General features: G+C 42.8%; 2 protein-coding genes across 2 annotated transcripts; one reads left to right on the top strand and one right to left on the bottom strand.

Annotated features, from left to right (window-relative positions):
• Positions 1 to 2,494: 2,494 nt before the first annotated feature.
• Positions 2,495 to 7,595, bottom strand: ghitm (growth hormone inducible transmembrane protein). Its single transcript, XM_008288816.1, has 9 exons — positions 7,519 to 7,595; positions 6,931 to 7,092; positions 6,112 to 6,214; positions 5,727 to 5,838; positions 5,498 to 5,639; positions 5,237 to 5,345; positions 4,813 to 5,001; positions 3,275 to 3,446; positions 2,495 to 3,168 (listed from the first exon to the last, which is right to left on the bottom strand). Exons 2-9 carry the CDS (start codon positions 7,060 to 7,062, stop codon positions 3,081 to 3,083), a joined length of 1,047 nt encoding a protein of 348 aa, XP_008287038.1. The 5' UTR covers positions 7,063 to 7,092; positions 7,519 to 7,595; the 3' UTR covers positions 2,495 to 3,080.
• A 1,382-nt stretch (positions 7,596 to 8,977) lies between these two features.
• On the top strand, positions 8,978 to 16,462 carry LOC103362457 (carbohydrate sulfotransferase 3). The gene is made up of 3 exons (XM_008288817.1): positions 8,978 to 10,134; positions 13,835 to 14,050; positions 14,213 to 16,462. The coding sequence occupies exons 2-3, from the start codon at positions 13,971 to 13,973 to the stop codon at positions 15,432 to 15,434; spliced, it is 1,302 nt and encodes a 433-aa protein (XP_008287039.1). The 5' UTR covers positions 8,978 to 10,134; positions 13,835 to 13,970; the 3' UTR covers positions 15,435 to 16,462.
• The last annotated feature ends 209 nt before the right edge of the window (positions 16,463 to 16,671 follow it).

A 16,671-nucleotide genomic window follows, 5' to 3' on the forward strand; every position in this document is an offset into this window, starting at 1 on the left:
CTCTAATGAGCATCACAGGTGTCTACAGGCGTGTAATCAGTCAGTCGGCCTATTTATAGGGTTACAAGTCGTCACTGTGCTGTTTGGTGACGTGGTGTGGACCACACTGAACATGGACCAGAGGAAGCCGAGGAGAGAGTTGTCTCAGGAGATTAGAAAGAAAATGATAGAGCAGCATGTTAAAGGTAAAGCCTACAGTACTTCCTTGCACTCGTCAACATGTCTCATCATTTGTTTTTACCTCCAAACTTGTTCGTGTGAGATATTCCCTGTTGTTAAACATACACTATATATATAAATATACTGCATTATGTATTCCTATTTTACACCCTACTGCTTGAATATAAGTGTTTAGATTTTACTTATCTTTTTACTACATGTTTGATCTTATTTTTAATCCACTCTCATACAAATAATAGTCATGTGTTTGCCAATATAGCTGATAACCATAAAGAAAGCAAAAATAATAAACGCAAAAGACATCTTTTCTAATACAAATAATGTGTTTCTAAACAAATCTCTGACTTTCTGTTTACACAGATTTGAAGGTACTGTGGGCTGCAGTGGTAGAGCTCCAACAGAACCGCCTATTTTAAGCAGTAAAACCCTGGACCGTCACCAGCTATTGGTCATCAATCTGAAAATGACTGACAGAGGGCAACTTTTATCCCCCGTAATGGCAGATCTCGGCACGCTGAAGCTTTCGCCAACCTCATCCATTATTGCCCTCTTTATCCCTCCCATCTGCAGCACTTTTCGACACACAGCATATATGGATCATACGTGCCCCACGCGTGAACATGATCTAAGAGATTTAAAGCAGCGGCCGGCAGCTGCGCGCTCCACGTGTCCGTGCTCTAATGAAACACCTGCATATTTACAGATGTTAGCATCTGTTGCAAGTGCCCTGGTTTGAAGGTTTAATTTTAGAGGAGCGGCCAGATGGTGGACAAGAGGATTACTACGCTAAGCCTTTGTCATCTGCTGCTACACACTGACTGTTTATAGGGAAATACAAGGTGGACCCCCGCCGGTCCCTCAGCCTGCTCCCAACTGCTGACAAAATGCTCAAGTTTAGGAGTTCAGCAGCAGCAGCAGCAGTGTTTAAGACTCACAGCTATGAATGTGAGGAACCACTGTGGCTGTTTGAGTGTTTCGCAGGTCACAGGTGTTTTATTCATTCAACAGTTACCTGAAAGTTGATTATTTTTTTTAACAAGAAGACATTTTTAACTAACTGAACAGATGTAATTATGGTTGGAGGAATAGCCTGTGTGCCCGTGTGTTATTAGAAAAACATTTAAACAACATTTTTAGTTTAACTGTAGAAAACTCTTTTGGGACTCCTCAGTGTTCATCAGACAGCTTTGATAATAAACAGGCCATGATATGAATGATAGAAGGTTTTAACTGCACTGACCACAAAACCAAAACAGTATCCATCCATTATTTCTACACCTTAATCCTCACTAAGGGGGCTGGAGCCTATCCCAGCTGACTCAGGGTGAAGGCAGGTTCACCTGGACAGGTAACCAGTCTATCACAGGGCTACACTTAGAGACAGACAACCAAGCACACTCACATTCACACCTACGGACAATTTACAATCACCAATTAACCTCAGCATGTTTCTGGACTGTGGGAGGAAGCCGGAGAACCCGGAGAGAACCCACGCTGCACGGGGAGAACATGAAGACGCCACGCAGAAAGATAGCTAATTTTTAAGAAAAAAAATCTTAGAAAATGTTCTATTTCCTTTTTTTGTGAGTGTGTTTTTACAAGCCTTACCGGCCACAGGAGGTACGTTCAGCTTGTTCAGGTGTAACTAAGAATATTAACATTTCCTTCAACTCGTGTCCCGGTGACTCAGCTCGCACAACGACGGGACTCTGAAACTAAAGCACGCAAACAGGATTCACCTGCAAGTGTTTTACCTACACATGTGCTTTTCCCAGGAGTCCTGTTAATCCCGATGCTTCATTCTGCGATCACTGTTTAAAAAGGCAAAACTCACAACAGTCACTCAAATAACTAGAAACTGGAAAAAGTAATAATGAATAAAAATTTGCTAAATTATAATTTAGTGAAATGAGACGTTGCTTTTGAGTTGTGGTTGAAAAGAATAATTTTAAAAAACAAACAAAACCGTCCCAGAGAAATGAGAGGCCTTTGCTGATGAGCAGTGGTCCAGAATACCTGTCAACAGGTGCACAAGTCTGACTGAGTTACAGGAAACACCTGATGGCAGTGATTGGATCAGAGGGTTGTTCAGCTACATGTTAGTTCACGAGTCCCATCATGCTTGTTTTTTATTTCTGTTGAACCACAATTCAAAAGCAACGTCATGATGTTCATTACAATTTTATTTATTATTACTTTAGTCAGTTTCATCTTATTTCAGCTGTTTTGTTTTCCTTCTCTAATGAGAGGCTATGAACACATCTGAGGACGACTGCAGGTTACAAAAACTTTACACACCAACCTCACAAACTCATCACTTCTGACGTGTTTATTCGTTGATCCCGTTGTTGAAATTACTGCATTTTTCTCAGAAACATACGACCGTCTTAAACTTCTAACAGAAGTGCAGCATGAGTGAAATCTGGAGCGAAGAACATAGAGCATAGTCATTTATTGTGCTGTGAATGTGGAGCAGCTCGTAGTTGACATTGGTGGGATTTCTGTCATTTTCTCATTTCTTTTTTTTCTTGGAACTTTCATTGGTGAAAACAGAAACACCAGAAATAAATAGAAAACACAAAGAACAATACAAAGGACATGTGAGGCAGGCAAACATAATATCGACAGACAGGTTTAACTCATCTGTGACCCCGCAGGATTATTCAGATCAGAATCAACGTCAGAGCCTCTTCTCAGCGTGTCACCAACGTACAATTTGCTTTCCTGATTTGGACTGGCAACATTCCTCTTCGCACATCTGCAAAGCCTTGATGTTGAGCTACCAGTTACAAAAGCTTTGTCTCTAAACGATAACACCTGGTTGTATGCTGCTAGTAATAAAACGGCTTTGTTCAGCTCTGGGGAACATGAAGCCGAAGCCGGAGTCAGAACGCAGGCGTTTACTTCCTTCTGCCGCCGCCGCCGCCGCTCAGAATCATCACCAGCCTCATGAAGATGTTCAGCGTGTCCATGTAGATGCCCATACACCTGCAAGATCGTAGCTATACGTTATATACTGCAGTACATGTGATGAGATCCACAGACTGGTACGTGACCATGACAGTGCACTGCCATGCTTCCTGGGCTGACTTACGCGTTGATGGGGTCGTATTTCTGGACGCCGTACAGCGGGTGTGTCTCTGCTCTCTTGATGACCTTCTGTGTATCATAGAGGAGGAACATGCTGAACAGAACCAGACCTCCGTAGATGGCCACAGAGTACAGGCCCGCTCCGAACGCCGAGGTGGGCGGCAGGAACATCGATCCTAAAGGAGACAGAACATCGACTAAGCTGTGAAGTTGTGGATTCAAAGCAGCAGCACATCCACTGGCTGATTTATAAGATGTATAAATGAACCGACCTGTGGCTTCTCTAAAAACAAACTGAGGCCTTCAGCTGTTTGGCATAGTGCTTCATTTATGTAGAGAAACATGAAGATTTGAACCACAGGATTATGATCTGTGTTGTGTTGAGAAACTGTGCAACCACAGAACCGCTACTTGGTCACGACTGCTCACCCAAATATAAGATTATTTTTAATAGAACAGACGAGAGGACGTCCACATGAGTAGAAACTCAACTACAGTATTGAGATCATCATATGCGACCCATCGCATTGCACCCTGGGCTATTATGCGTAAACACATGACCACATGACGCAAATCACGGGACAGGATTGGCTGGCAGTGACACGTTGCTCACGAGTGCACAAGCGATTTCTGCAGCTTCTTTCTGGTGTCACCGCTCATGAACGCCGACGGTGTTCGACAGCGATATGGATAGAATATCGTCTGCTACCTACATGTAGAGAACAACTAAATGGGCCGATCTAAGTAATAAAGCCAATGTGTTAATTCAGGCTGTATCTGGGACATAGATGGGTCACATACAGCAAATTAAAGTTTGGGAAGAAATTCAAAGTGTTTGACAAACAGATTTAGGGTTGAGGAAGTCAAACGTCTCATTATATTTAAGTAGATGGCTATCCTGTACAAGTTAATCTGAATATGAGGCGTAATCATAATAAACACGAGGCTTCATACAACCTGACGTCTGTAAATAGCTGCAGAACATGCAAATGAATTCCTGCACAATGCAGACATTATGTTATTATGTGATGACACGGAAACTCATTTGCATAAGTCAATTCATCTTTTTGTGTGAAAACAAACACTCGGAGTGTGATTTACTCATGAGATTTGTTCCTTTAAGCCATTAATAGGACGTCACGTTTCTCTGCAGGGACACGATCACAGTAAAATCAGCCAACACCTGGCATGTCATTAATCGCTAGTCTCTAATTAAGGATTCAATGAAATAACCTATAATGTACACATCATGTCGTTTGACTAAGATGTTCTCACTTTTATCTTTCAAATGTCATACAATGCAAACAACAGACACTCTGTAATGTGGATGGAGGACTACCGTTTGCATGCACTCAATAATAAATCCATGAACAGAGCTGGCTATAAACATCAGCTAGTGCTCAGAAGCAGCTTTCTCCTTTATTCATTTTAATGAGTCGACTGACTGCGATACAAATTTGTAGAGAATGAGTAGCACCCACTAGCTTGTAGTGTTCACTGCTACCTGCTGTGCGACTAAGACAGAAATGGTATTCTACTAACCAATAGAAGAGGCGAACACCACTCCGAAGCCGACAGCCAACGGCCCGCCCATGTTGAGGAACTTCTCACTGGGGGCGCACATGGCCACAGTGGACAGACCTCCCACGATGCCCGCTGTGTACCAGGCTGCCCGCATCATCAGAGGCCCCCCCAGGAGAGTAAGGGGAGCGATGACAGCACCCATCACACCTGATCAACAAATCAAGCAAAAAGACAAATGAATATTCAAAATAAACATAAACAAAAAAAGAGTGCCATACATCTAAACGGTACCGTAGGGATACTGCGGGATTAAAAGACAACAGCAGGTGTCCTCCCTGAGCCTTTACTTGACTGCCCTCTCGTGTTCAATCGAAGCAATTACATTGCAGAAATAACGCTGAGAGCGGCACATAAGAGAAAAATGCGTTTCAACAACACAAACCTGCATGGAGCATCCAGGCCAGGTGTTTGGGGACTGGGCTGTGCTCATATGACACCGATCGGACCAGCATGCCGGCACCAATCATAGCTGCAAAAGTAGCTCCGATGGCCTGGGTTAGAACAAAAATAAACATTCATATAAATGAATCTGCCTGAAAATGATGATTTTAATTAAAAGTAAATGTTGCAGTGCAGTAAAGTCATTTAAAAAAAATTTATAAAAAACTGTCGCTCTTGGACCCATATGAGCTGCAAATCTCACCAGCCAGGATCCTCTCATCATCAGACCCATCAGCGCTGGGGTTCTGCTCACAGCCACAGCTGACAGAGCCGTCAGTCCAATGCTGCCTGCAAAGTACATGTAGGTGGAGTGGATCCTGTCCTTCACATACTGAGGCCAAAACCTGCACAGAGAGGGACCTGAGTATGACACTTATTACTGATCTGACTTTGAAGTAAAATAAAGAGCTGCAAGTTCAAAAAGCTGTTACATTGATTTCTCGATGGCGCCGACTTCATTGGACATGCCGAGTCCATAGTAGCACAGAGCTCCGAGGCCGATTGCTGCACCTCCGGCCAGAACCATCCTCCCCATGCTGTCAACTAGGGACAGAAAAAAAAAAACTCATTTTAGGCACATTTTTATTATCTTTTGTTTTCCATTGCACCATATCATTAATCTAATTTCTTGTAAAACACTTAAAGTCAACAGTGACTCTAATGACAAACATCACTTAGTTTACCATCACTAAATCCTGCAAACCATGTGAGCTCATTTATTTTTGTAAATCTACTGTCTGTCTAACAGGATGGACAGCATAAAACATACAGAATATGTAACAACTATAAATTAGTAATTTGAAGCACAGCATTTACTTTTGATGACCGTGTCCGTTGCTGGCTCAAAAGCTGCTTCTTTGAGCTGGTCTTTGGTCGTCTTCGCACGACGGAAACCAAATCTGGGCCTTGAGGAAAAACCCTGGTAAGAGAAGAAAACATCTTTACACTGAACAGTAAAATGCTGATTAAGAGCCAAGATGTCACACCCAGAGTTACCAAACAAAACAAACAAACCCAAACAAACCAGACCTTATATTTAGCCAGTGTTCACTGTCAAATTTACACACTGAAAAGTGAGTTTTAATCATTTTACATTTCAAGTCAGCAGCCATTTTCTGAGAAATTTGTAAACACAGGAAGTCAGATGCGATAAACAGACACATTACTAGTAACTAATTATGTGACTCATCAGTTACTAGCTAGTTTTTAGCCTTTAACCATGTTAACTGGTGCCAAAAATCTGTCATTAAAATACTGAGATAAACCACACTGAGCATCAGGTTAGGTTCTTTCATCCAGCCCATCTGAGTCATCAAACAATACCCTGCTTACACAATGACCTGGAAAGGAGGTATTTAGTTCGTTTCTAATCCGATTGAAGCCACTGATTCGCATCTTTATCCACCCTTCTTGCCCGAAAGATGCCGCATGATACCAAAAACAAATAAAATTACAATCAAATATATTTAGAACAGTATAAGCAACCTCAGTACCTTGGTACAAGTGGTAAAATAACTGCAGTTTCATGTGGGTGATACTGGTTTGTCATTAAAAAAAAATTTATGCAGCAATCAGAAAGCATTGAGAAATGTCAGAGAGACACATATGCCAGTCTGGAGGTGAAGCTGAAGGTACCTGCTGGGGCCTGAACAGGGGTGGACAGGCCTTCAGGGTGGGAGCTCTCAGGGCTGGAGAGCTCTGTGTCAGCACCGGACGGAGTCCGGCGAGAGGGAGAGTCCTCAGACATGCCAGCCTCGCCACCAACATGATGACAGTATTTTCTTATCCTTTACCAATCTGAAGGGAAAAAAACAGAACGTAAGGAACAGTAACAGACAGCTCGTGACATAATGTTTATACGTCACACAGCTAAGCGTTCATCTGTTATTCCTAATGAAGGTCCATTAGCTAATGCGAGTCACAAACACAGTTGCTGAACAAAGTCGTTGTAGAGTAGGAATTCAACTGGCCATTTGGTTGAAAAATAAAATAAAACAAACGTTGCTGTAACATTTCACGTTACTTAACTGGGCTAGCTAACTTTGAGTAGCACGTTATAGCTGCGTCAAGACCAGACTGGTTGACTTAGCAGCTAGCTAGCTAAATGCTTCGTCCTTCTGGTGCAATGGTTTGATCAAAGAAATTGATTCTGAACATTAATACTAAGTTTTAGCACTTAAATACTGCAGTTAAGATGTGAACCAGTCAGTAAACATTACATACCGAGACGGACGTTCGTCGTTCACCTTTCCAGAAACAAGTGCGCAACTTTCTGACGCAATTGTTTTGCAACCTTCCTGAAAATTCTCCGCTGGTACGTCATCAGCGAGCGACAGGTTTGATGGGAACTGTAGTTCTAAGTCGGCGAGCGTAAGGTTCGTTCGAAATAAGCGAAGTTTATCAGTCAAAGAGGCTGAAAACAGTCAGATTACACATCATAAACGGCATATAATATATAGTTCTAATCTACTGCATAGCAACACGAGGACAATTTAACTCTTTATCGATTTAGCGACTCCAAAACTTCCGGTAAGGGGTATGAGGACTGTTAAAATAACATCTGTACAGATATTTCAGCCTTGACAGTCTGCAGTTGTGACGGGTGAATAATAAAACCCATATTCCTGTAATTCTTTGTTCTGTATTTAACTATTTATGAGTGTTTTCAGTTTATTTATGTAGTTTAAGAGGTTTAATCACCGGATATATGAAGCTACAGTGTCAAACTGGTCTGATCCTGATTTACATGAGAATTCATGACAGCCTGCCCTGTTATAGTTAAAATGATCGGAGAAAGCTCTTATTAAGGCCGTAACTTCGCCGGATACACCAACCCGTTAAAGTGCCGGGATCCAGATCACTTTTACCCCCCCCAACAGTGGCGAAGAGAGCCACGGTACGCATGTCATATTTGTCATTCACCTGAGATTACGCAATACATCAGCTCACCTGTGTGATGTGAAGAAAAGTTCACAGTGTGACCTGCTGTTAGATCCTCACCAATCCACGCTCCATGTCAGGGATAAGATGAAATTATAACCAATGAATGAAGCTACTGCTGCTGGCCCGTGCGTAAATGCGCACAACTCTCTGGATCCTGATAGTGCAGGTATTTAATAAACTCTGCCGGAAGCAACAAACTAAACTGGTTTCTTGTGTGTGTGGCAGCTCATCTGTCTGATGAGAAGAAAAGTACACAGTGTGACATGTCTTTGGCGTTCATAATAACCAGTATTACACTCTCTCTTGCTTTGGAGACGCACGTATCCTGCTGCTTTCTGACACTGCAGATATTTATGAAACTTTGGGGGAAAATTCCTTCACGCAACTTCAGCTCCTGTTAAAGTCTTGTGGTGGGAAAAACAGATGAGTTCATTCGTTATTGGTGAGTCCGGTGAATCTAAGCGGTCACTAAAGTGTTGTTTCTATGAACATGACAGAATAGATTTTAAATGGGATGGTAAAGTGGGTGGGAGAAAGGTGTGCTGTGATTTTAGCGCACAAAAGGTGTCTTGAGCTCTCTGTGATGTTTTTTTTAGACAACTATGGGTGTTGAAACGTGGAAAAGGCCTTTCATAAAGTACTGGGGTCCAAACGTAAATAGAAATACAAAACACATAATACAATGCTATGGGACAACACTCCTGTAAATCTTGTTTTATTTAAGTAAAAGCACTTGTAAGTGTTTGATCAGCAAACTATTGAGATTAAGTTAGATAACATGATGGAGAAGGAGGCCTGGCAGTGTTGGGTCATTATTTTACTACTACTGGGTCTACTTCTACTACTACTAATAAAAAACTTTATTTCTATTGTGCTTTTCAGAACTCTGCCTCACATGAAACACCATTAAAAAGCAACAATAACACTTTAAAATATGACAATAAAACCTTAGAAAGAGAAACATTTACACCACTAGGATAGACATACAATTACTAAAGGTGTGTGGGTTTCTTTTAAACTTAGTAAAACACTAAATAGGTACGACTCATGTGTTTATGTAGAAAAAGGTGCAATGAATTCCAACAACTTCACATACTGTTAGGTGTTCAAAAGTACTTTTAAAAGGGTGTGATGTTAACATAAAATCCTGATCTTAAAAGCTCCTCTAAGATGCCAAATACATGCAGCGGTACAATATGTCCATATGTTGGGATGTAATGGAGTAAAAGTATCACAAAACTGTGCAATATTTCCAACAAATATCACATCATAATTGCATAAACGCTACATGTGTTTTGTAATAATATATTTTTTTAATTTGCCATGTCCATAGATAAACTGCATGTTGCGCTTTTGCCCACTAGGGGGAGTGCTCGCCCTTTTGTTGCGCCTCCATCAGAAACTATCAAAACTTTAAACTGGCCTAAAACAACAAAATCTAACAATAAAATGGACCTGCACACCTACATACATAACCTAACAGTGTTTATCTTGTGGTGTCTATGTGTGAAGTCAGTTTTATCTGTCACCGGCGGATCAGCGGCTCTGCGGGGTCCTGCTGGTGTCAGTGCGCCTCCTGGCTGACGCTCCGCTCCTCTGGTCCAAACTTTCCCGTTTCTCCTTCACTGAGTCGCAACTGTTGCACAGATTAGTCATTCAGCTCACCGGGCAGCCTGACCCGCAGTCTCTCCTCTCCTCAATCATGACTCCATCTGATCTACAGGTTTCTCTCAGTGACTCTGCTTCTTCTGGATTGGATTGTTTTCTGTCGCACATGTGAGGTGGTTTTCGGGAAGTAATGGAATTAATTTCTCTCCGGAGTCGCTCTTTGAGGATCAACTTGACGGATGAGAAGCGGGACGCCTTCAGACACCGCGCTGCTCATCAGAACCGTGGGTATGGAGAGCCGACAAACTCTTCTTTACGCATTCAAACGGCACTTTAGGAACAAGCAGAACTGTTAAACTTTAACAACAACTACCTCAGAGGACAATTAAGTCACTTTGCCTACAAATAAACCACTTGTGACTTTTCCTTTTGGGTCTTCTTTAAGAAAAAAAATAAAATCATGAAGGCATGAATTGTCCCTGTGACCTTTAGATGCAGCCCCTGAGCTCCACAGACCTAACCCTGCTGCTTTACAACAGTCTGACTTCTCCCCTACAGGCTTCAGTTAAACTTTATTGGTTTAAAGCAAAGTTGTAAGCAAGACACAGCTCTGGATTTACAGTAAAATCACACATGCATGTGTGTTTGGCTTGCACGACTTCTACACATGAACAGTCCAGCTGCATGAATCCTCACTTTATCTACAAGCATGCATGTGGCCTACACTCTGACTTTAATTAAACCTGTTGCCTGCCTGCCACGCTTCACTGGGGGTGGTGTAGATTCTAGGAAAAGTAAGGTGAGTTTACCTTTACTGGGGCCTCGTCCAAAACCAGCTCTGACTTCCTCCACCCTTTTCCCACACCCTGATTGATCGCCTAATAAATGAAGAGTTTATTATCTAATGCCACTAGCCCGAGCTCATTAATTAGTAGTAATTAATGAGTCCCTGAAACAAAGATCCAGACTTTTAAACTGCTGAAAACCAGCGTTCGGTCTGTTTGATGTAACTCTATTGCCTCATAACTCCACAAACCAGCAGATAATGATTAAATGCAGCCTAACTTGTTTTCCTTTGGTAAGTGTTCAAGGTACAAGGTGCACCCATACACACTATACACCCCTACATGTACACAGATTGATAGAAATGTGCGTAATTAGTGTAAATATTCTGGCAAATAAATATAAAAACCGCTAAAAGATGAAATAATCAGATGTGACTCCATATTTTTTGAAAATTCAGTGAATTAAATACTTCATATTCTGCTATTTTTTTTAAACGATCTGCAGCAAAGCATAGTGTTTTTGAACATAGATGTGTTTTCTAAAGGTAGAATCTTAATAATACTACAGGAGTACAATTTACTGTATGTACAGTACTTCCTTTGCTGCTGATTACACTGCCCACAGTGTAACATAATACCATCATAACTATTACAAAGAAGGATTCCAGTGTTTACCACAGTTAAAAAACAAAAGAACACTTAATTTCTAATCTGTTTTTGTATACACTGAGACATATCGACCCATAATTATCTGGCCTCCATACTGAGTTTTTTTATTTTTTATCCCTTTATCTGCTGGTTTAATGAAAACATTCTGTAAATGTAGTGTACATCCACTCTATAGCTACGCCTGCAGTGAGAGTCTCGAGCCGAATGGGTTTGGGCGGCTGGCGTTTAATTTGTCTTCACATAAGATTTACATTAAATAAGAGGCAGCTATTAAAAGCATTTGTAACAAGATGATAAATGGTGCAGTGGCGGTTTTGTTATGAGCAGATGATCAAACGTGTCATATGCCTCAGTGGTTTGTGAATATTCAAGAACGTCAGCTCGTGTGTTTCCTTTTTTTTTTTTTTTTAACTTTACACAGCAGATGCAATAAGCTGAGATAATTGGTGTACAACTAATTTACCATATAAATGACAAAACATCAGATTACTTATTTTCTTGATGAATTGTTGTAGTTTTTTTTGTGTGTTTATGTTAAATCACACTGTATATGTGGAGAACGACACACTCGATCCAATAGAAGTGTAGCGCTTCAGAAGCAGCGCTGTAAATTTATGTCAATAATCTTATTAAATAAGCCAAATCATTTTTGGTGTTTGTCATAATTTGTTCAGGACAAAATAGACTTCAGGATAAATATGCTGTGCTATAACTGTAGATGAGCTCCGGCTATATTTGCACTGTGCTGAACGACCACCGTGTTTGCGAGGACTCACTAATTTCCTTCTGTACTGTCCAATGTCCCACCAGTTCTACATGACTTGTAACATCCAGGGGCTTAGTCACTGACCCTGTGACGTGTGAATGACCTGGCAGTTTATGTTCCGCGATCTCAACCCAAAGGGGGTTTAGAGTCACTCCTGTGTAAAGAGACCTTTGTGGTTGTGGCATGCAGCAGGGTGGTGCAAGGCAGAGCCGACTTTTCCTCCCAGTGAAAACGTGTCTCACTACACAGGCTGTTCACCTTTTCATTACACGCCGTTCCACGTCAACAGTGCTCCACTGGAGCTGTAAACTTCCCCGTTCCCACTTGGAGAATTTCGCAGCCAGTGTCCAACCATTCCCAGTGTTTAGACTGCAGTCATTTGGACCGACTTCTGTGCTCGGGACTGGCCCAGGGCAGAGGTCGCAACAGGATGTGAGACCTGGAACTCCAGATGTGTTACACAGAAACTCAAAAGTCATTCAGGCTCACGAGAAGTCAGAAAATTATGGTCATGTACTGGGTTTCCCACACTGCTGCCGCTTGTTTCGTGTCATTTACTCGAGAACCTGATGAAGTTAGGTGAAAAGGTTGGTCTGTTAATAGCATGTGAATTTGCTGGTGGTGTCTCATTTAGTCGCGCTGTGTTATTGACCCACTTAGACAAGGTAGGCAGGATTATGCTAAAATCTGAAGATTAGTCAAGGATCTAAGTCGAGCTGCCATTATCTTAAAAGAGACTAATATTAATCTTTCAGGAATGTGCGAGACACTCACAAATAGGCACCATTAAATCCACCCTTATCTTCATTTGACTACCCACCGCCTGCCCTCTGCAGACTTATAAAAGTAGTGAATGGCCTCCAGGCTCACTGCACTGCAATTTATGGCTCTGTGACAAGCAGGTTTTCCCCTTCAATTTCAGCATTGGGCACTTATACTTATTAGTGTTGGGACACGTGTCGGTCTCAGTGAGTGTTGTAGAAGCACAAAATGTCCCAGCAGACCCCCGTCGCTGAGGGCTTCTGTTCAAGACGCCCCCCCCAGTGTTGACATGGAGGGAGTTTGGACATCAGGCTGCTCTTTTACCTACATCAGTGGGAGGTGGAGGATAGCACTCCGAGCCAGACAAGTGTTTTGGCAGGCAGCCTTGCAATTGTGGAATTACACTTTAATTGGCAAAATTGGGCTTGATTGCAGTCTGTCGCTCTCGGTGCACCCGTAGCTGCTTTCTGCTCATTTTATTTAAGTAACTTCCACCAAGACTTACTTCTAAATACAGTTTCTCTGTCTGCACCAAGCCTCAGTCTTGCACGGTGGGTGGGCATGTTCCTGAAATGCACTGGTGCACTTAGAGATAACAAGGACTTCCTCGTGGCAAAGACTGGCTTAGATTCCAGTGGAACACACTCAGCTATTTTCTACTCTTATCTTCTTAATATAGGATACTTCTGTCTGGGAGAAAACGCCTCCATCTTATTTTGGGAGTATATAATCGAGCAACGCTTTACGCACCTGACAAATTGAGGAAGAAAAAAAGAGTCTTGAGAAAGAGAAGAGGCTTTGTGTAACCGCTTCTCTGACTCAGCATCAGGGTGCAGAGTTTTGCATATCGTACAATCGAACTTCCCCGTTTTCATGAGCGGTTAAAAGAAAAAAAACAAACCAAGAAGTGCTCCAACGGAAAGAATTGAGACAAAGTAGTTGCGCTGAGCTGTCCTCGAATGTGCAAAATGTGTAACTGACAGGTTGATGTTCATTTCATTTACAGGATGAAACGTTGCCTACAACGGGGAATACAAATAACCGGAAGGCTCTTTAAGACGGCGACTGGAGACTTGTGAGATTGGCAGAACCTATTAAGAAGCAGTCTGTAAAAGCATATCCAGGCCCGGCTACATCCAAGAATGAGGATCAAATACACGCTATCCGTCGTCTTTTTTGTGGCACTTGTTATCATCGAGAAAGAAAACAACATTATCTCAAGGTAAATGCATTTCAGTCATCAGTGCAGCACTTTTGTTTCATCTCCTCTCAGCTTGACGCTGATGTTTTACACACATTTCTGCAGATGTAGAGCGTGACGACAAAGCCATGACTTAACGGTGACTCTTAAAGATAAGATAAAGATGTTTTTGTTTATTTTCAGGGTGTCGGATAAGCTAACCTTAAAGCAGACCCCCCAGACCCCGCTACAGCCCAGTGGTGTCTCCCAAATACTGCAGAAGCACAATGGTTCCTTCCCCTCGCTCGGCAAGATGGACTTCATGCTTATGAAGCGGCGCCTGGAGAAATACAGCGAGCACCAGGAGGTGACGACGAAGGGCAGGAAGCACATCCTCCTGTTAGCCACCACCAGGACGGGCTCCTCGTTTGTGGGCGAGTTTTTCAACCAGCAGGGCGACAACATGTTCTACCTGTTCGAGCCGCTGTGGCACGTAGAAAAGATGCTGACGCTGGAGACGGGAGGCACTAATGCCACAGCGGCAGCCAAGGCGTACCGTGATGTTCTCCAGCAGCTCTTCCTGTGCGACTTCACCTTCCTGGAAAGCTTCCTCGACCCCCTCCCTGTGGACCACATCACCACAGCCCTCTTCCGCAGGGAGTCCAGCAGCTCCCTGTGCGAGGAGTCTGTCTGCAGCCCCGTCATCAAAGGGGTCTTTGAACGATACCACTGCAGGACCAGACGCTGCGGGCCCCTGAACCTGACCATGGCGTCCCAGTCGTGCCTCCAGAAGGAGCACAGGGCCATCAAGTCGGTGAGGGTGCGGCAGCTTGAGACACTCCGTCCTCTGGCTGAGGACCCACGGCTCGACGTCAAATTCATTCAGCTGGTTCGGGATCCTCGGGCTGTGCTGGCCTCACGCATGGTGGCCTTTGCAGCCAAATACAAGAACTGGAAGGACTGGGCCATGGGTGGGGACGTGCCCATTGACGATGACGAGGTGAGGAAGCTGAAAGGGAACTGCGACAACATCAGGATGTCTGCCGAGGTGGGCCTCAGACAGCCGCCGTGGCTTCGCAGGCGCTACATGCTGGTGCGGTACGAGGACATTGCTCGGTTCCCCATGAGGAAGGCAACGGAGATGTACAGGTTCACCGGGATCCCGTTCACGCCGCAAGTGAAATCCTGGATTCTGAAGAACACCCAGGCCTCGAAGGAGACCAGCGGCGTTTACTCGACGCAGAAAAACTCCTCAGAGCAAGTAGAGAAATGGAGGTTCAGTTTACCGTTCAAGATAGCCCAAGTTGTTCAGAGAGTGTGTGGGCCAACGCTGAGGCTGTTTGGGTACAAATTTGTGAGCAGCGAAGAGATGCTGACAGATAAGTCTGTTAGTCTGATTGAAGATAAAGTGTTCAACTTTCTATAGACTTCAACAGACCTAAACCCTGATGCAGGAAACGCCAACCTTTTTAGAAACTCTGCAATGAATTGTATTTATTGGGATCTTTTATCCTGATACAGAGCTATATATTTTGTGCTATTTAAAGTTTTTTTACTATTTAAAATAGTTTGATGAAGAAAATTGATTGTTGAGCAGAATATATATATATATATATGAGACTTTTATCGGTTGAAGCAAAAAGTGTTTGGCATTATAAGGAACCTTGAAATGCGGGAATAGCACGGTAATAACAGGAACATATCTTTGTTTTTTTTGCACTCCTCACTATTTTCTCTGTCCAATGCAAACAGTGACATTGGCTTGTCCCGAGAGTCTGTCCCAAATATAATTCCTGAGCAAATATAGGAAAGTCCGAGGGGAGATTGCTGTGGGTTTGTGAACAATAATGAGCTGTCTCAAACACTTCCAGGAACCTCCATTAGCTATTTTTGTCCTGCAACTCCTGCGTTAGCAACATAAGCTGCTTTTTGTACCAAAATACTCGCAAAAAATGACTTGCTTTGTACAGAAGAGAGGAAATACCAGTGTCTTGCCAGGCAATGTCGTTTCCATGAGATTTACAAGTACTGCATATGCTAATTTATTTGTCTTTACTTTGCTAAAGGTCATCATGACTCCAGGCCTGAATGTGCTCCACAGGTTCTTTCCCGCTCTGCAGGGATATGTTTTTGTTTTTTTGCACACCTATATTGTAGTTTATTGTACATACATGTTTGTAATTGGACCAAAAGTTGTTTGAAGTTGTCTTCAGGACTGTAAGGACCCATCATGTAAAACAGATGTTTACACTGCTACTGTATGCTAACATTCCAACTGCAGCTGGTTTGCAGGATCGTGCGAGGTTTGTCGGCAGGTCTCTGTCTGTTGACACAAGTCTCTTGGCTGGTGATAATAAGAGGCCCTGATACTCTAGCCTGCCAGACTGTTTGCTGATGTTGAGTCTGTTCTTTCTGAATTTTGTTTGTTGCAATAAAACCTTCTTTTACATTAACTGTAGAACATCTAATTTCCTGAGGAGGACACACTTTGGGCCTGAGAACGCTGCCTCCAGAAGTGGCGAAACTCATTGAATGGACTGAAACTGTTTTAGATTCGGGTCACGTGAGCACATTGAGCATTTCACTGTTGTCACTTTTTTTTCAGGAAGCGGGTAAACAATGACAGTGCAACAGGAAACAAATGTGGCAGATGAAGATAAAAG

Source organism: Stegastes partitus, unplaced genomic scaffold, assembly GCF_000690725.1.
Source record: "Stegastes partitus isolate 25-593 unplaced genomic scaffold, Stegastes_partitus-1.0.2 Scaffold576, whole genome shotgun sequence".
In the NCBI taxonomy this organism is placed as follows: domain Eukaryota; kingdom Metazoa; phylum Chordata; class Actinopteri; family Pomacentridae; genus Stegastes; species Stegastes partitus.